General features: G+C 39.6%; 1 protein-coding gene across 1 annotated transcript; it reads right to left on the minus strand.

Annotated features, from left to right (window-relative positions):
- Positions 1–1318: 1318 nt before the first annotated feature.
- On the minus strand, positions 1319–22866 carry LOC124858596 (bifunctional 3'-phosphoadenosine 5'-phosphosulfate synthase 2-like). Its single transcript, XM_047350652.1, has 12 exons — positions 22661–22866; positions 20183–20297; positions 19856–20091; positions 17837–17975; positions 17600–17718; positions 8865–8978; positions 8481–8592; positions 7604–7809; positions 5975–6110; positions 4210–4478; positions 3898–4127; positions 1319–2151 (listed from the first exon to the last, which is right to left on the minus strand). The coding sequence occupies exons 1-12, from the start codon at positions 22685–22687 to the stop codon at positions 2010–2012; spliced, it is 1845 nt and encodes a 614-aa protein (XP_047206608.1). The 5' UTR covers positions 22688–22866; the 3' UTR covers positions 1319–2009.
- Between the last annotated feature and the right edge of the window lie 161 nt (positions 22867–23027).

Consider the following 23027-nt stretch of genomic DNA (forward strand, 5'->3'; position numbering starts at 1 on the left):
GCCTCAGTTTAAGAATAAACATTGTAATTTGAGTGTGGACTGTGAAACGATTAGTTGTTTTTCTGAAGAGAGGAGTAGTACTCCACCAACACCTTCCAGGCCTTGAGGGCCATGAAGCCATCGGGAGGGTCCTCCCCACTCAGAGCCAAGCTCCTCATCTTGGTTCCAGAGATGAACTCGAAATCTGCATGACTGAGAAATTGAAGAACCCCAGTGGAAAATAAATATGCGTCATTAGAAATAAGAATTATCAGATTAGAAATAAAAACTTATGAATGGTTTGATTCATCTTGATACTATGATTCCCAGTTACCTGCAAAGGTATTCATACTTGTTGAACTTGTTCATATTCTGTCACCTAAGAACTGCAAGCTTTAGTGTATTTTTGGGAGATTTTATGTGATAGATCAACACAAAGTAACACATGATTGGGAAGTGGAAGGACCTTCATTTTACAAATAAAACTCTAAAAAGCATCCAGAGGTCGGGTCGTCGAGGAAGACAACAACGAGAACTCTAAAAAGCTTTTGCAAATGTATTCAGCCCCTTTTACTCATCTATCCTATCTGCCTTTAGTCACCTAATGAGTAAAAACTGTGTAATTTAATCTCAGTATAAATCCATCTGGTCTGCGAAGGTCTCAGAGGTTTGTTAGAGAACATTAGTGAACAAACAGCGTCATAAAGATAAAAGAACACAGCAGACAGGTCAGGGATAACATTGTGGACATGTCTATAGCTGGGTTAGGTCATTAAACACAATCCCAAGCCTTGAACATCTCATGGAGCACTGTTCAATCCTTCAACTAAAAATGGAAAAGAACAGGAACCCTAATGAAACATGGCCGTTCCCCTAAACTGACAGGCTGGGCAAAGAGAGCAACAATGAGAGAAGCAGCCAGTGGCAGAGGTCACCAGCACAGATGGGAGAAGCTACTGACATGAAAACTATTAGTCTTGCACCCTCCAATCTGGCCTTTATGGAAGAGCAGCAAGATTGTCGAAAGAAAGCCATAGAAAGTCATGCTTGCAATTTGATACAAAGTACATAGGTGTTCTGGTCAGATGAAAACAAAAAGAAGTGTGGCACAAGACTAACACTGCACATAACATTGAACACACTATCCTCACCAGCATTGCACCTTTTCTAGTGTGCACGTCACATTTTGATTGACCTTTAATCTTTTACCGACAGCATGCCCTTTGTGCAGACAAACATTGTTGAGAAGGATGTTGCCTAACCAGAAGAACACAGAAAATTCAAGACCGTGAAGAATTTGTTTTATGGCAAGGTACACAATGTTCCATCACTAGGGATCTACTGATGATTCATAGAAACAATTTATTCACATTACTAGAAGTCAAACACCCTCTTCGTTTAAAACTAAGCCTTTGTCACATGAATACACAGGCCCACATCATAATACCACACAAACCTCAAGGAAACTACAGTTAAATGCCAGCAAGAATGAACAGTTACTGTTTTTGAAAATGACAAGAAAAAGGCATTTTTCACATTATTAAAACAGCCGTACTTAGACAGGTAGGCATCGTATGCCGTGAAAAAACTACATTCAGATCATTACATATAACTTGACAGACACTGGTATTATAGTCATGTTAAAGGCTGCAAATCTGAAAATCTACTTTAAATACAAATACTGTTTCCTTCAGATATGTAAATATTAAAAAATAAGTTCCCGTTCTTGGCATGTGCTTCAAAATTTATATAAAAAAGAATCTCATGTTACTTTTAAGTTATTAAAATATATAGCTTAAGTTAATATGCATTTAACAAATAATGGGTTTATAAACTGGTATGCTTTCATAGGAATGTAAATATCATTTAACTTCAGAATAAAACAAAACAAAAAAAAAAACATGCAAGAATATCTCATTATTTATAGAAATCCATACCAGCTAAAATACCTCCAAAAGGAAATAGTGTACAGTATTTCTTGCCTCAGTTTAAGAATAAACATTGTAATTTGAGTGTGGACTGTGAAACGATTAGTTGTTTTTCTGAAGAGAGGAGTAGTACTCCACCAACACCTTCCAGGCCTTGAGGGCCATGAAGCCATCGGGAGGGTCCTCCCCACTCAGAGCCAAGCTCCTCATCTTGGTTCCAGAGATGAACTCGAAATCTGCATGACTGAGAAATTGAAGAACCCCAGTGGAAAATAAATATGCGTCATTAGAAATAAGAATTATCAGATTAGAAATAAAAACTTATGAATGGTTTGATTCATCTTGATACTATGATTCCCAGTTACCTGCAAAGGTATTCATACTTGTTGAACTTGTTCATATTCTGTCACCTAAGAACTGCAAGCTTTAGTGTATTTTTGGGAGATTTTATGTGATAGATCAACACAAAGTAACACATGATTGGGAAGTGGAAGGACCTTCATTTTACAAATAAAACTCTAAAAAGCATCCAGAGGTCGGGTCGTCGAGGAAGACAACAACGAGAACTCTAAAAAGCTTTTGCAAATGTATTCAGCCCCTTTTACTCATCTATCCTATCTGCCTTTAGTCACCTAATGAGTAAAAACTGTGTAATTTAATCTCAGTATAAATCCATCTGGTCTGCGAAGGTCTCAGAGGTTTGTTAGAGAACATTAGTGAACAAACAGCGTCATAAAGATAAAAGAACACAGCAGACAGGTCAGGGATAACATTGTGGACATGTCTATAGCTGGGTTAGGTCATTAAACACAATCCCAAGCCTTGAACATCTTATGGAGCACTGTTCAATCCTTCAACTAAAAATGGAAAAGAACAGGAACCCTAATGAAACATGGCCGTTCCCCTAAACTGACAGGCTGGGCAAAGAGAGCAACAATGAGAGAAGCAGCCAGTGGCAGAGGTCACCAGCACAGATGGGAGAAGCTACTGACATGAAAACTATTAGTCTTGCACCCTCCAATCTGGCCTTTATGGAAGAGCAGCAAGATTGTCGAAAGAAAGCCATAGAAAGTCATGCTTGCAATTTGATACAAAGTACATAGGTGTTCTGGTCAGATGAAAACAAAAAGAAGTGTGGCACAAGACTAACACTGCACATAACATTGAACACACTATCCTCACCAGGAAACAGGTGGTGGCAGCATCATGTTGTGGGGAATCTTTTTTCAGCAGGGACCAGGTAAACAGTTAAGAGTTGATGGAAAGAAGAATGGAACCAAACACAGGGCAACTCTGTAGAAAAATCCACTAGGGGACATAAAGGACTTAAAGCTAGGGCAGCGATTTAGCTTCCAGCAGGACAAAGACGTTACACAAGTAGCCTGAGCTACAAGGGAAGAGTTTAGAGCAAAGCAAGTAAATGTACTTGGGAAGTAGCAAGACTTAAAAATTGAGGTTTACAGACATTCTTCGTCCAATCTGACAGAGAAGCATTGGCAAACATTTCCATCTCTAGATCTACAAAGACTGCAAAAGACTTGCTGCATTAATCATCATGAAAAGTGTTTAGACAAAAGGGTTCCTGCAACTTTTAGATGCAGCCCTACTTCCAAATACCTTAATCAAGTTGTTGAATTTCGTCCTAAGCATGCCATCAGGTTCTGCAAAGGCCTGCTAATAAGCCATTCATCTGATTCAGGTATGCTGGGACAGAGATGGATCTAACGGTTGCAAGATATTGGCCCCTAAGGCTTGCAGCTGAAGACCCTGGTTCTATAAAGCATTGTACAGATACATTATTATATTGTCTAATACAGATGCAGACCACAGTTATAAATATATAATTGTAAAGAAGAAATAAATGAAATTTTTTCTTCCATGTCAAAATTATGAACTAATTTGTGTTCAAGCTTGTGCTTGCTTCGTGACAAAATGTGACAAAGTTCAAGTATGAATACTTTTGTTAAGGCAAAAATCTTTTTTTGCTCACCATTCAGGGTCGTAAAAGTCCATTATCTTCTTGGTCTTGTTGTAAGCAGCAACTCTGAAAGGGATGATCTCCACAGAGGTGAGGCCGGGGGCCATGGTGAGGACCTTTCTTCCATGTGTGGGTTCATACAAATCCTGCTTCGTCACAGGATGAGGCATGCCAGCTGGGTCGCGACCAACGATGTAAAAGTTTGCTCCGGCAATCATTCTAGCTCTGCAGTGCCATTGCACCTGTAAGACATCCAAACTGATACTCAGCCCCACGTGCTTTCAGTGACTGATAATAACCTCTGGATGAACCATCATTCTTCACCTCTGTAGGTCCAGCGTACATCATAGGTGAGGGGAAGATGGCCACGATAGTGCTGGATGGATCCAGGACGCCCTCCTCTAGGATGGCGGCGTGCTGAGTCATCCTCCAGCTCAGAGGCACATCATCATCTTTGGTCCAGCCACCGAGCGGGTGAAGTAGGAGGACTGGGTTCTTGTAGCCGCGCTCGAGGAGACGCCTCTTGGTGTCCTGCATGAGCAGGGCGTGACCATTGTGGACTGGATTGCGCAGCTGGAAAGCGAAAATTGCATCTATGGAAAACAAAACATTACATTATAGATTGTTGATGCTGCTAAATGAACTGTTGCAGGGGTCTGGAAATCCATTTATTTAAAGATTATTGAACATATTAATAAAAGTCACAGCAAGCATGCTCATCATGCCTTTTAAATGGCTGATATGGACTGTGGTCATAAATTTAGCTTCACCACACCTTGTGGTTAGGCTCACTTTTCTCCTATTTGTTTAAACAAATCTAGTTAAATCAATTAAACTCCAGAAACACACTGTCATTGTAGCTTATTGGTTACTGTTATAAAGCTTTAAAAGGATGCAGTTTTACATGCTGTAAAAAAGTTAGAAACCATCAAGATAGTTCGAATCTTTATTTTGGAAGTTTATTAATGGGGAAAAAATATAAAGAAATGACTCTCAGTATAAACTGAGTCCTGGAAAAAAATCATGCTTCCACTTGTAATTTATTACAGTATCACAAATTCTCTACAAAGCACTGTATTGTTGGATAAATCATTAAACAATTCTGAGCACAGCATAAATGTTCCAGTGACAACAAGAGTGAAATGAGACATTTATTCTTTCATTACTGTGTGATAATGCAGAACCTCACACACCAGAGGTGTTCATGCAGCTTTCAATTACCATTTCACTTTTTGATCTGTTCCTTTGTTTTTCTGAAAGGAAAAGGAACAAACGTAGATTTCTGAAACAAATGAAGTTGTATGCTATGCTTTCCAAACTTATTGGCCTGCCTGATACAGAGATAACAAAAACCTGAAAATAAACTGTTCTCATTTACACTTGAGGACTTGAAGTTGCCTCTTTTTGCTGCCTTTCTTTAACAGTGAGCTTTGGAGATTTGTTTTAACCGCCCTTCCCATCTTGCTCACCGTGCATGCTGGATAAGGCTGGGTCCACGTCTGGTCTTGACCATCACAGCCACAGTTGTTTTAAGCATTTTGCTCTGAATCTAAGTATGGGCAAGATTAGTAACAATTGTTTTGTGTCCATTTCTGGACTTACGAAGATCAACACACATCTCCTTTACTGGAACGGCATGTTCTTTTGTTTTTTCCCAGTTTAAAGAGGGGCCAAGAGAAATAGGACTCTCAGTCACATGGTGATTGGGATCCAGGAGAATAGGAAGATCATTTACAAATCAAAGGTTCCTTGACATTCTGACAAGTGGTCTGATTCCAAAAAGCCCTTCAGTTTTTATAAGAATTGTTCAGAACAGGAATTATTTATTTACAGCAGTTTTTTACCATCGTGAGTAAATATACTCAAATTAAAGGTTGCAATTTTCTGAATGTTTCTGTGTTAGATTATGTTCCTACAACAGAAGACTTTGTTTAGGTCACCAGGGGTGTTCAAATTGCCATGGGTACTTAAATTAAATTTTTCCACCCATGTATGCTTGGTTGTGAGTCTGAGGTTTGCTGGCAATGGATTATATATAATTTTCTGCTTATAGATTTATTCTCCATTACAATAATTTAGACTTTTCGACCTGCTTGCATGTCTTTAAACTTCTGCTTGAGCTCCTTAGGAGTGAGACGGTACTGATCCAATCCATCATTCCATTTGATCCGCTCCAACACCTCCAGGTCACCGCCCACCAGCCAGTCACCTCCTTCCATAATCATCTGCACAATGAAAACACATTCAAAGTAAAGCACAGCAGAACCGCTGCTGCCTCAATGGGAGGTGTTCAGAATATTGAACCTTTGTTAAGTTTGCATATTTTCTCTATCAAAGTCCACAAACAAGCATGTTGGGTGAACAGGTGATTTAAAATGACTTCTGGAGTGTGTGTGCGTAAATGTGCGTCACTGTGATTGACCGGCTACCTAGGAAAATACCCAGGAAATACCCTGCTTCACATCCCTTGACAGATACAGTGCTGGGAAAAGCATTCCTCCATTACATACATCAAATTTCGATTTCATGTATCAAGACGAAAAAAACTATCCAAATCAACTTGGCTTTATGTAAAACATATAAATTAAATTAACAACACCCAAGCCTGGCCTGTATAACCAAGAAATAACTTAAATAGAACCTGTATGACAACATGAAGTAGGCTAAGAGTTCAAAAAGCAACCCATCATACTTTAATCTGAATAAATTCAGAAACAGATGAGAAACATGGACACTTCCATCTGTCAGTCTGGAAAGGGTTACAAAGCCATTTCTAAGGCTTTGGGACCCCAGTGAACCACAGTGAGAGCCATTATATACAGAGACAGCATGAAATAATGGTGAACCTAACCAGGAGAGGCCAGCGTACCGAAATTACCCACAAATCAATTAAACTACCAGGAGGTCACAAAGAAACCCAGAACAACAATTAAAGCTCTACAGACTTTACTTGCCTCAGTTAAGGATAATGTTCATGATACAACATCAAGAGAGAAATTGGGCAAAAACAGCATACAGGGGAGAGGTCCAAGCCAAAGACAGCCTGCTGGGCATAATAAAACAAAGGTCAAACTCATTTGAGAAAAACAAAAACATTCCTATGAACCCCATAACATTTGGGAAAATAATTTCTGGACTGATGTGAGAAACAAATTGTTTTGGAAGTCGTTGATCCTGGTGTAAAGCTAACACAGCATTTCAGAAAAGAGATCATCTTACTGACAGTTAAATATGGTGATGGTAGTGTGATGATCTGGGGCTGCTTTGCTGCTTCAGGACCTGGAGAACTAGGCCTAATTGATAGAACCATAAATTCTGCTCTGTAGGAGAAAATCCTGAAGGAGAATGTTGGGTTATGCAGTAGTATGACGATCCAAAACACATCAGTAAGTCCACCTTGTAAAGACTAAAGAAAAAAACAAATAGTTTTTAAGGGGTCCTGTGAAACTCCAGACTTAAATCCATTTGAAATGCTTTGGCATAACCTTGAACGTTCATGGTCGAAATCCCCCTAAATTTTGCTTAAGTTGGCCCATATTCCTCCATGTTGATGTAAAACTCAGACAAACACTTGATGGCAGCTGTTGTTGTCAAAGGTTGCAATACCAGATTAGGTTCAGGGGGCAGTTACCTTTTTCAATAGAGCCAGGTTGTTTTGGATAGCTTTTTCCCTTAATAAATAAAATCGTCATTTTACAAACTGCACAACAAGAAGCACCTTAATGTATGGGTGCTGTGGACATGTGGTGCCAAACTGTCTGGCGCAGCGTTCCTCCTTGCGATGTGCGTAGAACTCAGGGTTCCTCAGGATAGCAACACAAGAACCCTGGTACTCCAGAGCTATGGCTGCACACCCCTCCAGCTCCTGCTTGGTCTCAGTGCTAACAGGCAGCACGATAGGAATCGACATGTTGATGGCCCCGCCTGAAACGGAGAAGAAAAAAATACACAAGAGGAACAGGTCAATTTCAATATAGCTTAATGTCAGCCCCCTTCACTCTGAACCCACTAAATAAAATTAAGTGCAGCTGTTCTATGAACAGCCTTGGAGGCTTGTTAGTGGACATCAATGAACAGAAATCAACCAGAAGAAAAAAAACACATACAAAAGCTCAAGATAAACAAGTCTCTGTTATTTTCCCCAGTTTTTGGGCAAATGCAACAATTTTCTGGACATTAACATACCATTTAGTGTTGTGTATTGGCATTTTAAAGAATACAACAGATGAATAAGCTTGACATGAAATCAAATTCTGAAGTTGAGGGAGTATCTGAATGGCCATGGGTATGATTTTCAACAAATCCATTACTGTGAGCAAGCAGAGTACTGAACAGAGACTCGGTTCAGTACAGCCTGACACATCATGAGCAGAAGCTATATGAACCAAAAATGTAAGTTTAATTGGTAAATTGAGATACTACCTAAAAATATTAATAATAAAGAAAAAAAAATTAGTAGTTACATTTTAGGTCAATTAGTGTTTCTAAACTAACTATAAATATATTTGCCTGCACATGTAATGCTGCTCCTTGGAGTAAGGGCTGCCTTTGAGACAATGAACATTAAGAAAAATGACAGTGTGATTATTTCTCACCATCTAGCAGGCTGCCAAAGTGCAGGACCTGGAGGAGCTCTCTTTCCCTCATGAAGCCCTTCAGAGGGCTTGCCCAGCCTTCAGCTAAGACCTGCACCCACTCTAGATCCAGCTGAGGATGGAGAACAGTTCATCATCAACATTATGAGAAGACACGAATCCTGAAACCTCTGTAAAGGAAGACTAGAAAAAATGTCTACTCATTCTCCTAAGTTTATTTACAGCAAATCTGGAAGAAAGCGGCTACTGTTGAAAGAAGATGCAGGTGAACCTTATGTAATAAGTGAGTAATAGCTTTAGCAGCTCAATGTTTAAGAGATTCTCTACGTCATGCAGAGTTCTTGTGCGACATAAAGAAGTCGGTGCACTGCAGATATGAATCACCTTGGTGATGCTGATAGTGGGCAGCGCGCTTGCATCGGCCAAGGCAAGATTCAGCTTGTTCTCCGGGACAAAGAGCTCATTCACTTCCTCCATGATCTCACTTGGCACGATGTTCTACAGACAGCGCAGCCAAAAAGAGGAAAAATCAGCAAAAGTTCACAACACCTGGCATTGTTTGTTTCTTATCATGGTTTTTTATTAGGTGTAAGAATATACGTTTTTTCTTTTTCAAGCAGACCTCATGAAATGCGTTCAGCATAATGAATGAATGAAATAGGACATCTTATCCTTCAATTTCTTTTTTCACCTTTAAACATTATTTGCTTTAAAATCATTTCATTTCAGCAGACCAACAGGTGTGTGCACCAATCTTTCCAGAAATGTATATCGTTTACTTTCATTTTTTATCTTATCTCTTCCCTACTAATAAACCATGTTGTATATGTTATCAGAATGCAACTATTGAAGCTATGATGAAACAAACGTCTGACTCAGATTACACATTTCAAATTAATTATTACGTTATATTAATAAGCACTGTCGACTTTTTTGCGAGTTCCACCTGTCTCTACCCTGATTACTTTACCTTCTGTTGGGTTTTAATATATTTGTATACAATATTCTCTGGCCTACCGCCTATATTGAGTTGCCTAATGACTCCAAAATCTGATTTTCTCTGTCAGCTACAACTCAGAGCTCTTCTCGACTGACAACACCCAGCTAATAAGGCCCATAAACCCAATCTTACAGTTCACTGACATGATTTTTAGTTGTAAAGAAGACTAAAGTTTAGCTCCAAGGTTTTTTGCTGGGTTTGCAACTGAAAGAGAATATCTTATTTTATCTGGGTAGTCCAACCTAGCAGATAAGCCTTACTCTATAATATGTTACAAAACATGCTTTTAATTGGTGTTTCTTTCTGATATCTGTTTGTATGTTTTCTTTAGTGGTACAGCACTTTCAGTACCTTCAACACTTCTTGGCACCACAGTTAAAGATATTTAAAAAGGTTGAACGGCCTCCTTGCCATCACTCTGTTGTTTAGCTTTCTCCTTGATGGGCCACTACAATCTGATAGTGAGCCCCACACTGGAGAAGTAGCTTCAACAGAAGATATGATAAACAATGTACACTTAGATTTGCAAACTTTGATTTTATAGAGCTCCTACTTTCTTTTCAAGCCAATAAACCCAATATAAGTTCGTTCATGTGACTTTTTGTTTGGGTGCAGCATTCAAAAGCTTTGTGAATCTCTGAGGGTCCGTTAAGACCGTTCAGCACCATCATCAATCCTGGGCTGACCCCTCAGCTTGTGGGTCAGTGTCCAACCAGGACGCTCTCCAGGGTTTCTCTGCGATGCGTTTGCTTAGGAATTGGTTATAAAGTCAAGATATACGGGGTATATTTCTACTTTGTTACATAGTGAGTGTTTGCTGTCCAAATTTAATTGATAATACAAATTTTATTAGAAATGATAAGGTTGCTTCTTTATTTTTTTCAAGCTCGCAATTATTAAAACAGTTGACTGCTGCCAATGAGCTTTTATTGTGCTACGGTTAACGAGTTCCTTCAGTGGCTGTAAAATCATAAATCATTTTATTCTCCTTTAGTCTTCTATTGCTTCTAGAAAGCTACATAATCAAGCTTAGCAAGGTTTCTGTAATAATTAACTTCATAACAAATGTTTCTGGGGTAAATGTGAACTGTGGTAATATGGTTCTGGAGACTAAACAGCAGACTTGCTTCCAGACCCAACGTGTCGATCGAGGTGTTAATTTACATGTAGGGCAGACAGCTGCGATCTGATTACTCAAGGTTGGATTTTAATGCTTTATGTGAACGCTCTTGATTGAAGCTGTCTACTTGTATCTGAATCAGTCATGTTAATGCCAGAACTGAACAGGGTCTTAGATCCACCCATACATTATCTATAAGCATTTAATCCTGTTCAGTGGCCCTGTAGGGTCTTAGTTCCTGAATATAAATATATTCCTTTAGAGTTTTACAGTCAAAACAGACATTTTATCCTTTTAAAGCTACACAGCAAGATTGCTCACAACAATACATGATACAGCAAAATGATAAAACTAGTTTATCACAGTGACACAGCAGTATTTTTGTTGAATCAACTCCTGTCACAGTGTGTGGGAATCTTATGGGTTTACATATTTACTTTATCAGAAACCTATTGCCTAGCAAAGCTGGTGCCCAGGCAGGAGAATCCGGTTTGGCTGTTGTAATTGTGTGAATGCTGTAGGCAAGATCCAGTTTCTCTTTATTCTTTATTATTCCGTCTTCTTCTTATTCTGGTTGCTTCCACTTTTTGATTCGCTTCTCTTTATGCATACTTTGTGCTATTTTAACTGTTCAAATTTCACAATATTCAGCCCTTTCAGGACATTCCGGCTATGACTTTTGGTATTTATACCTTTTATACTTTTTAAAATATTCAGCCTTTTATTATTTATTTGCTCCCATTGGAATGAATGGAAAACAGCAAAAATTCTGCTAAAACTTCACTGTTTTTGCCATTTAACTACTTCAGCATACTTTCAGCTAGAAACCCCATTCAACTTTTAAAATGCTTTCACAACCCCCTGCTATTATTGTTTTATTCAACTTTTTGATAACGTTTACAGTTTTTCTACAATTTGGATTCAAACTTTATTACATTTTTTTAAGATTTTCAGTTTTATAATGTAATCCTATGACTGAATGTTTGTGTCGCTAGAGTGTACATTCTAGGTTTTTGAATAACCTGAGAAAGAACAAACAAACTCTGCTCTCTCGCTTAATTTTCAGTCTACCTATACAAATTATACATCAAAACGTAGGATGCTCTTTCGCGATTAAGAAAATGTCACCCTCGTTGATGTGGGACAAACAGTTTTCCAGAAACACGCCACAAAGCAACGCAAAGTCAACACACCCTGTATAGGAAATCTACAGGTCCTTCTCAAAATATTAGCATATTGTGATAAAGTTCATTATTTTCCATAATGTAATGATGAAAATTTAACATTCATATATTTTGGATTCATTGCACACTAACTGAAATATTTCAGGTCTTTTATTGTCTTAATACGGATGATTTTGGCATACAGCTCATGAAAACCCAAAATTCCTATCTCACAAAATTAGCATATCATTAAAAGGGTCTCTAAACGAGCTATGAACCTAATCATCTGAATCAACGAGTTAACTCTAAACACCTGCAAAAGATTCCTGAGGCCTTTAAAACTCCCAGCCTGGTTCATCACTCAAAACCCCAATCATGGGTAAGACTGCTGACCTGACTGCTGTCCAGAAGGCCACTATTGACACCCTCAAGCAAGAGAGTAAGACACAGAAAGAAATTTCTGAACAAATAGGCTGTTCCCAGAGTACTGTATCAAAGCACCTCAGTGGGAAGTCTGTGGGAAGGAAAACGTGGGGCAGAAAACGCTGCACAATGAGAAGAGGTGACCGGACCCTGAGGAAGATTGTGGAGAAGGGCCGATTTCAGACCTTGGGGGACCTGCGGAACCAGTGGACTGAGTCTGGAGTAGAAACATTCAGAGCCACCGTGCACAGGCGTGTGCAGGAAATGGGCTACAGGTGCTGCATTCCCCAGGTCAAGCCACTTTTGAACCAGAAACAGCGGCAGAAGCGCCTGACCTGGGCTACAGAGAAGCAGCACTGGACTGTTGCTCAGTGGTCCAAAGTACTTTTTTGGGATGAAAGCAAATTCTGCATGTCATTCGGAAATCAAGGTGCCAGAGTCTGGAGGAAGACTGGGGAGAAGGAAATGCCAAAATGCCAGAAGTCCAGTGTCAAGTACCCACAGTCAGTGATGGTCTGGGGTGCCGTGTCAGCTGCTGGTGTTGGTCCACTGTGTTTTATCAAGGGCAGGGTCAATGCAGCTAGCTGTCAGGAGATTTTGGAGCACTTCATGCTTCCATCTGCTGAAAAGCTTTATGGAGATGAAGATTTCATTTTTCAGCACGACCTGGCACCTGCTCACAGTGCCAAAACCACTGGTAAATGGTTTACTGACCATGGTATCACTGTGCTCAATTGGCCTGCCAACTCTCCTGACCTGAACCCCATAGAGAATCTGTGGGATATTGTGAAGAGAACGTTGAGAGACTCAAGACCCAACACTCTGGATGAGTTAAAGGCCGCTATCGAAGCATCCTGGGCATCCATAAGACCTCAGCAGTGCCACAGGCTGATTGCCTCCATGCCACGCTGCATTGAAGCAGTCATTTCTGCAAAAGGATTCCCGACCAAGTATTGAGTGCATAACTGTACATGATTATTTGAAGGTTGACATTTTTTGTATTAAAAACACTTTTCTTTTATTGGTCGGATGAAATATGCTAATTTTGTGAGATAGGAATTTTGGGTTTTCATGAGCTGTATGCCACAATCATCCATATTAAGACAATAAAAGACCTGAAATATTTCAGTTAGTGTGCAATGAATCTAAAATATATGAATGTTAAATTTTCATCATGACATTATGGAAAATAATGAACTTTATCACAATATGCTAATATTTTGAGAAGGACCTGTATAGGAATTGCACAAAAAAATCTGAGCAAAAAATCCTTAAACATTTTTGAATTGCCGCCTCTCGTAAACCGTGTGAGGTAGAGATATGAGCCTTGTGAGATTTATCTTCAGACCTTGCTGGTGCTCACAGTGAAGAAATTATTTTGATCTTGTATCGTTTTGTCATAAAAAAGGTTTGTTTAGGAGTACTAAATCTGTCCTTCCCAAAATCGCTTGAAATTGAAAAATTTCAAAATTATCGACTTTTCTACACTATCACATCTCCTACACGGATTTATGTAGACACATGAAAATCTCCAGGTGTGTTCACCAATCCCTGTTCACCTCTCAGACAGATTTTTGTAGAAACTTGAGAAGCTCCATGATTGTTCAGCAAGGCCTGCTGATTCATACGGTGCATGAATCAAAGCAATAGCCCTTATAGTTTTTGAGTTATTAGACGTTGTTCAAGAGCATGTTCAGGCAGTTTTGTCTTTTTGTCCATTTTACTTTCATATCACCTAGTGTTGTGCCTTTAATATTATATTTTCAACAAAAATGTGTTAATATTTTCTTTCCCCTGTCCGTTCTGAGAAAAACGGTCCAAGAATGACGTTGATACCTCTTACGGTTTCCGAGTTAGACCCAAACTCCATCAGAACCAGGAGGAATTCTCCATCAGGACCAGGTAGGAACCCACTATCAGAACCAGGTCCAAACTCAATCTGAACCAGAAAGAAAACTATCAGAACCAGTTCCAAAATCCATCAGAACCTGGAACAAATCTCCATCAGAACCGGAGCCAAACTCCATCGGAACCAAGAGGAAATCTCTCTCAGAACCAGTTAGGGACCCTCCACCAGAACCAGGAAAAAAATCTCCATCAGAACCAGCTAAAACCTGTATCAGAACCAGGTACAAACCTGTATCAGAACCAGGTCCAAATTATATCAGGGCCAAGGAGAAACATTCATCAGAACCAGTTCCAAACTTCATCAGAACCAGAAACAAATCTCCATCAGAACCCCGTCCAAACTTAATCAGAACCAGAACGAAACATCTATCAGAACCACTTCCAAAATCCATCAGAACCTGGAACAAATCTCTATCAGAACCGGACCCAAACTCCATCAGAACCAAGAGGAAATCTCCATCAGAACCAGGTCCTAATTGCCTTCAGAACCAGGAGGAACCTTCTATGAGAACCAGGTCCAAACTCCATCAGAACCTCGCAAAAAGTTCCATCAGTACCAGGAAAAAATCTCCATCAGGACCAGGTACAAACCTGTATCAGAACCAGGTACAAACCTGTATCAGAACCAGGTCCGAACTCTATCAGAGCCAAGGAGAAACATCCATCAGAACCAGGAACAGACTTCCACCAGAACCTGGCAAAAATCTCCATAAGAACCTTGGTACAAGGTTTGGTACATCAGACCCAGACCCAAACTCCATCACAACCAGGAGGAAATCTACATCAGAACCAGTTAGGGACCCTCCACCAGAACAAGGTCCAAATCGCCTTCAGAACCAGGAGGAACCTTTGATAAGAACCAGGTCCAAACTCCATCAGAACCTGGCGAAAAGCTCCATCAGAACCAGGTACAGACTTACAACAGAACCAGGTACAAACATGTATCAAAACCAGGTAAAAACCTGTATCAGAACCAGGTCCAAACTCTATCAGAGCCAAGGAGAAACATCCATCAGAACCAGGTACAGACTTAACCAGAACCAGGTACAGACTTAACCAGAACCAGATACAGATCTCCATCAGAACCAGGTCCCAACTCCATCAGAACCTGGCAAAAAGCTCCATCAAAACCAGTAGAAAAATCTGTTTAAAATCTGTCTAAACATTTTCTTAAGAACCAGGTATAAACCTCCATCAGAACCAGGTCCAAACTCTATCAGAACAAGGAAGAAACCTCCATCAGAACCAGGACAAAATTTCCATCAGAACCTTCTACAATTCTTCATCAGAACCAGGTACAAACCTCTATCAGATCCAGGTCCATACTCTATCAGAACCAGGAAGAAACATCCATCAGAACCTTGTACAAATCGTCATTAGAACCAGGAAGAAACCTTAACCAAAACAGGGTCCCAACTCCACCAGAACCTGGCAAAAATCTCCATAAGAACCTTGAACAAATCTACACCAGAACTATGTTCAAGCATCCATCAGAAACAGGTCCAAACTCTGTCAGAACCAGGTACAAATCTTCATCAGATCTTGGAGGAACCCTCTATCTGAATCAGGAACAAACCCCCATCAGAACCAGGTCCAATCTCTATCAGAACCAGAATGAAACCACTACTCTGTGACTTATGATGATAAGACCATCTTCATAGGTCCCAGGGGAGCATAAAAACTGTGATCATTTGATGTCAGCTACTCAAACAGCTTCTACTGCTGTTCCAACACCTGAACAAGAGTGAATAATTTTAAAGGGCAATTTCATAGACTTTCGAATATAGGCTGTAGTAAGCACTAGCATTTTAGATAATTTTAGCTTATACATTGCTTTTGGCATAGTAGATGGGGTAAATTAATATCAGCCTTCATGCTAGTGATAGCCAATATGCTAATGTTAGCATTTTAGCTTCTTTTTCTCCTCTCTTAGCTGATGAACACATTGCCTTTTTTAGGACATTACCTGTTTGTTTTTGTGTTTCTTCCGGTATTTGTTATTAGTTCACTCTTTTCAGAATTTTCTGCCATTTTTTAAATAAATTTTAGCAGTGACTTCAACTTCTTAGTCTATATTTTTGCTTCAGTCTATGCTTTTTCAGCTCATCTATGGGCAGCTCTTTCCTGCTTTTTTAAAGTTTTTGTCAGTTCTTGCATTTCAACAACTATTTCAACAAGTAGTTTTGAGGTAACTTTACATTGTTAAGCTGTTTTATAGCTAATAGTCTTCCTGCTTAAACAGATCAGATGACAGTTTTTCTTTGCTAATGTTTCTGGTATTTCTACTAATTTATCAGATTTCAGCAGATTTTCTGCAGTCAGTTTCAGCTTTTTTCTGCCAGCTTTCAGCTAAAAGATTCAGCAAACAGCATTCACACTGCATTTTCGCAGGAAATGCAAATTTTTCTAGTTTCCACTTTATTCTCAATATTTTGACTTAAATGACGAAGAAGAATTTCAACTGTTTTCTCAATATTTCACCTTTTTTGTCCTTGATATTTAGGCTTCATTCAGTAATGGAAAAGAAAAAAATTCACTAAAAATAACTCAACAACTTTTTTCCCTCCAAGTCAATCTAATATTTTTTCGTACTAAACGGGCCTCAAATATAATATATATATAACCTGCACAGAAATATTCAACACCGATAGCATATTCTTAAAGACATTCTATGTGATATGTGATATTGTTATTTGTAAAAATCAGCAAATGCAGTTTTTTTTAAGCCTAATATTTCATAGCGTCTCATTTTACCAGATACCTGTACCATCACACACCTATAAAGTACCATTTTATAGATGCCAAATTATTTTATGTTTATCATATTTTTGGATTCAACCAGTAAATTGCGTCTTTATGAATAGCTGTGGGTGACTAAAACTCCATCCTACTACATGACTTCAAGAAGACCTTAAGAAAGTCTAATGAAATACTGCCCCATTCACAAAGATAAACTAGGCAGGTTGCTTGAAAGCAAAATAATACATCATAAGGCAAAACTTTCACAAGATAAACACAATCTGCACTTTGTATTTGGTGAAAGTTTAAGTCAATACAGTAAGATTAATGAACCATGAAGTCTGGTTAAGTTTGTTGAACTAACTAGTGAGCCTTTGTCTTTCTGTATACTGGCCACATCTTGTTTTCTTTTCACACATCCACTGTTAGTAACTAAAATACCCAGCCAACTATTTTCCTGTTTCATGTTTTCCCAAACAAGCACTATATATTATACAAATTTTTAAATCCTTTAGTTTTCAGAGCCAGCTGGCATACAGTAGCCCCTCCTTGATTACATTTAAGTTGCTTTGTAATATCCACAAGCACCTGTTTAAACAAGGATGTACATTGTTTTTAACTGTACTCAGGGTGGTTCCTTGGTCAGGTCATGCGAACAATGCGCTCGTACAGTAGCTTTTTTGGATGATGGAAATGTAAACTGAACCTGAAGGAGACCCATGTGTTGTCCAAAGATGTGCCCAAAACTCTTTCTGGTCCACCCTACCTGATCCTGGAGCAGCTCCAGCAGCTGGTGAATGCATTCGTTCACAGTGAGCTCTCCAGTTTTCAGAACAAGCTCCGGTGCCTCTGGCCGTTCGTACTCTGAGTCAATCCCGGTAAAACCTGGGAAAATATGTCAAACCACTGAAAAAAATAGTTTGACTAAACAGGGTTGTGTGTATTAGTTGTCTGATAAAAATGTTCTAAAGCTGACAACGGCAGAGAGCTTTGCTAAACGGACCTTTAATCTCTCCAGCACGGGCCTTCTTGTAAAGTCCTTTTACATCCCGGAACTCACACACTTCAAGAGGAGCGTGGACGAAGACTTCAAAAAACTTTAGCCCGGCACCCTCATGGATCTCCCTCGCCTCTTTACGGTCCTGTGGATACAAACAGCATCAACATTTAATAACATGTAGTCTTTAACTACATATATGCCCCTTTTTTCCATTGGCTCCACTTAGCCCGGCTCCACTCCTCAACCTGCTTTGAGAGCATTTCTATTACTGTTTTTTCCTTACTGGTGCTGAGTAAGGACTACATGTGACATGAACAGACTGCTGTTCACTGATTGGCAATTGAACCAGGAGAAATTAGAAGGCTTTCGCTGAGGTAGTGCAGGGGAAGTTTATAAAACTCAAGAGTGACTCCAATAATATTAAGGACCACTATGGCCGAAGTGGGTCAAACCGAAATATAATCTTACTTACAAATCATCAACCATGCCTGAAGGCTGAAAGAAAAGAAAAAGAACATCCTAAATCAGCTGACCAGATGCACGTTCATTTTCCCCAAAACACACCAAACAATACCACCATGAAACAGTGTGTTTGGTCCAGAAATTCATTAACGGTCCTTAAGTGAACTTGCGTGTTCAGGAGAAGGAAGGAGGCAGAGAGCAGCTGCCCGTAATTAGACTGCCTTCATCTGGTCAAATGGGAGAAAGATCCCGCTGAATCCATGGAGCATGAATATCCAATATCCAGCCTAAAACTACCTTTACCGCAGTCAAACGTCTGCGGTTTTGTGCTCTAAATTCCTTGTCCTCTTTATTGCCATGTCTGAGAAAAAACTTCCTCATAAAGCCCAAAATTTTAACTTCTTGAGACAGACTGTGGATCTTCACCAGTCCAGACAGCAGCGTCTCTCCTCTCCGCTTCTCCTGCCACACCCCCCTCACATCAGAACCCCTGAGCCTTATCTTATACGTTCTGGCTGGGGTGATAATTATCCCAGTGGATCATTTTATACATAAAAAAAACATATACAAGACATTTTTGTATATACAAAAATTATTTGTATTACATTTATTTATGTTTTTTTTTTCTAGTTATTGATTCATAATGAGTATTGTTTTTAATCATTTAACGCTGATTACTTTAATGCGACAATATAACACAGTAATAGCAAAACACTACACTACACAGACTACAAGCCATAACTCCGGGGGTCAGTGAGTCCATGGAAACACAACAGGTTCCTACTGGTTACTTTACCAGAACTAACCGGTTCCTACTTCTGTACCTTGGGTACTTTCAGGAAATGAGGTGTATCATGAGATGACTTATAGCAGGGTACTTTTTCGGAATTTAACAAGTACTTTCTGGGAACTTATAGGTTACTTCAGAGTAACTTTCATCTAGCTTTTTGGTTACTTTCCTGGAACATTTATGAACATATTACGACGTGACTTATAACAGACTACCTTTCTAGAATATTCCAAGGTACTTTCCAAGAGCTTAGATAAAACTTTCCTGCAACTGTTGTGGAGCTTGTTGGTTATTTTTAAGGCTCCAGGCTCCTGCAACTTATAGTGGGATGCAGGTTAAGTTTCATGGAAGCAATGAGTAAGTTCTTGGAAAGTAACTAAAGGTTCCATTAAAGGAAGATTTCTGATAGGTTCTAGAAAATACACAACAAGTTCCAAAAAATATCCGGTAAGTTCTGGGAAAGTTACAGAAAAAACACTATTTGTTCTGGAAGTAGTTCTGGAAAGAAACTGCAAGTTCTGGAACTTACCAGAACTTTGGACAACTCCAGTTGTTTTTAATGTGCTATATAAATAAACTGACTTGACTTAACTTGACTTGGAGAGTAACCTGTAAGTTCTGGGAAAGTATGGCCTGTAATATGTATAGCTACCGCATTGTGTTATGTCCCCGCCCCCTCCCTCTCCTACATTGAACTTTAAGTCTAGAAGAAATACCGGCAGTTGGCTAATGTTTTTAACATGTAACAACAGCGCAAAATACTTTCTGACCTTGGAGAAAGGTGAGATGAAACTGGTGATACAAACAAGACCGGCATCAGCAAAGAGTTTTGCCACTTCAGCGACACGTCGAATGTTTTCCTCCCGGTCCTCATCAGAAAAGCCCAGATTCTTGTTTAGGCCATGGCGGATGTTGTCTCCATCCAGTGAGTAGCATGGAATGGCGTGGGATACAAGATACTCTTCCAAGGCAAAACTAATAGTTGTCTTTCCAGCGCCAGACAAACCTAAGAGGAATTGTTAACAGAATGCACATTACTTTATACCAACAGGAAGAGAAAAATAGCAAAGAAGAAGGCTATCTACAGATAAATGAACCTGTGAGCCAGATGGTGCAGCCTCTGAAGCCCCCCCTAGTGCCCACAACCTGCCCTCTCTTGTTCCGACTGACATGGTGTGCCTGGTACACCACGTTGGTTGACCTGATGAGGTCCTGAAATAGAAAAACGTAAGAATTAAAGTAAGTGTAATTTGGTTTTGTGAATAAGAACATTTTAACTTTACTTTGTGTGATAATCTTTATATTTTTAATCGTAGGCCAACACTTCTCTCAGACATGAAGTAGCTGCAGGATCAATGAAAAGAATGCAACCAGACAGCGCTTTACACCAAGTCTAATGCCAGTGGCTCACTGTGACATTTATCTGCATGACAATTGTGCTTTAATTGTGTTTTTTTGAGTGATTGTCCATGACCAGTGAGGCAGAGCTGAAGGTTCGCAGTAACACTGTTTTTTGCCGCTCAACTGAAAGATAACAATAATGATAAAGTGCGGATAAATAAAGTCATTCTGACTTCTGCACGGGTGGAGTAAGGATGGAAAGCCAAGAGCAGACAGGATGGAGGGAGGGAACAGAGACTGACGACACAATGTGTCCACTGTGCTGCTCTCTGCCCAGAGATGATGTGGCAGTGCTCGTGCCCACACGGTCAGCACTCGGCAGCAAGTCTCCCTTCTTTCCAACATCCATGGCCCTACAACCCTTCCATTCAGTGCTCAAATAGTCTCCCAAGCTCCACCCTGCTCTTCCCTAAAAGGGCCTCACTGTCCATCTAAAGAGATGTTTTCACAGAGCCTCCTTTTACATACAAACACAGAGCTGATTCTGGAAATTCATTCCTCTGACACGTCACCCATCCCAGAGTGTTTCCGTTTAGGGATGCAGGAAGATTTTTCAAAAAGCTGTGAAACATGTTCAGTATGATCAGTATTATTCCCCTTTTAATCACTTTTAATATCTGAACAGTCACTCTAGTCATTATCTGTCTAACTTACACAGTAGACATCTATTCATCTTACTTTAGGTTCAAACTGCATCCTCTCTTTGACCAAATAAAAGACTCTCAGAGAGTGCAGATCTTCACTCAGGGCGTTGTCGTATCTTTTTTTGCCCATTCTCTATCACTCTTAGAGACATGTAATATCTATAATTTGGCTGACCAGATAAAGAGATGAATCCCGAACAACTGAACATGTAATGTATCACTAACTTCGCTCTATCTTGGGGTAAGAATGGTCAACTGAGACTATTTTTTATCAAGTTTTTGTTTTTGGACCAATTTCTAAGTCTCACCAAGGTTTTTTTTCTTTCTTCTCACAACCTCAGAAGTTATAAAAAGTTTTTTTCATTTATGCTATTTTTTTCCAATTAGGCAAAAAAGAGAGAAAAAAAAAGAAACAATTTGATTTGTTTTATTAATACTTTATCTAGTCTGCATAAATAAAAAAGAATCTTATACTTTGTTTTAGAAAAATCTTTCTTGCTTTTTTTTATTATTTTAACCTGCTGATAACTTTTAAGATAATGAAAAATAGGACTTTTTCGGACAGATTGGAAAAATGGGTTTTTAGTTTAGTTTAGTTTTTTTTTCCCTCTTGCCTTTCTGGGCTTCCGTAGTTCTTTAAAACATTTATAAGTCTGTCAAAGGGCATGAGGACAAGACAAGAATATTAAGATAAATACAAACATGTTTGCACAATTATCCCCTCAATTTGTCATTTCTTGTTAACTTTACAACTGTTGATTTTATTGCTTTTCCTTGGCAAACTGTGAGAAACTACCCAGTTCAAGTTTCTAAAACCTTTACAAGGTAGCACAAATTAAGCTTTTATCCGTCTATGCCGCAGAAACCAAATGTGTCACAATTTCCCTAGAACAGTGACTCAAACAGTTCAGTTACAGAAACTAACCAGGCTCCAACGTTGAAATGTCTGTGTCAGATCAGTTTTAGCACAAACCTTCTCGTATATTGAAGGTCTGTGGATGCATTTGGTGAATACAGCATATTTTATTTGCATCTGATCGCGCCTCCCTGATTAAAATCTCAACCTAAGGCATGTTTCCCAAATTGGCAGCATTCCTGCGCACAGTTTCACAGTGGCTTCTTTCTCTCCCTTCACAAGACACCCAATGTTAGCAGTGGGCCAGATTGACATGGATATGTTCCTACTACAACTGGCCTATTCAGAGTCAAAGGCAAGGATGGGGCCATCACATCTGGGTATGCAGCGAGGGCGCACAGAGAGCGGCGGACCCGGCTTTGCAGAAAACACGCTCCAATTGCTATGAGGTAAAACGAGAAAAGGGAAAAATCTGTTGCTGTGGCTCTATTTGCGATGATCAGACTGTGGCAGTCAGATCACCACCGGGAAGGAGGGCATTTCCGATGTTCAGGCTACAAGGAAGTTTTGTATGAGTCCCGGACGTCTTAGGACAAAACATTAGTTCAGGTTTCCATGGCAATAAATCGTATTTCAGCAGCTTTTCTCTCTCCGTTATCTCCAGATCTACTCACCGTACGAAGCTTTTTCACTCCAGACATTTCGCACCACTCACGGACAGCTGGACACCGGGCTCGAACCGCTTCACACGCAGAAAGACAGCTGCAGGGTCTGGTGGTTCGGCAAAGTTCTTACCACCAAACTCTTTACGGCTGCCTTTTAAACCGAATGAGGCTTTTTAAAAAGCACTTTCAAGACACGTAGCAATCGGCTGGCCCTGCCCCCGGCACCTCCCTCATCCTTAGACGTCTAATATATTTGCACAATTGGCAGCTTTGTGGGCCGGATCTAATGTAAAAGCGGAAAAAAGAGCCGTGATTTGACACAGTGCTGCCATTCAGAGGGATTGTGGTATTTTAGCTGAAAATGGCTGAAATCTAA

The sequence above is a fragment of the Girardinichthys multiradiatus genome, chromosome 22 (genome assembly GCF_021462225.1).
Source record: "Girardinichthys multiradiatus isolate DD_20200921_A chromosome 22, DD_fGirMul_XY1, whole genome shotgun sequence".
Classification (NCBI taxonomy): Eukaryota; Metazoa; Chordata; class Actinopteri; order Cyprinodontiformes; family Goodeidae; genus Girardinichthys; species Girardinichthys multiradiatus.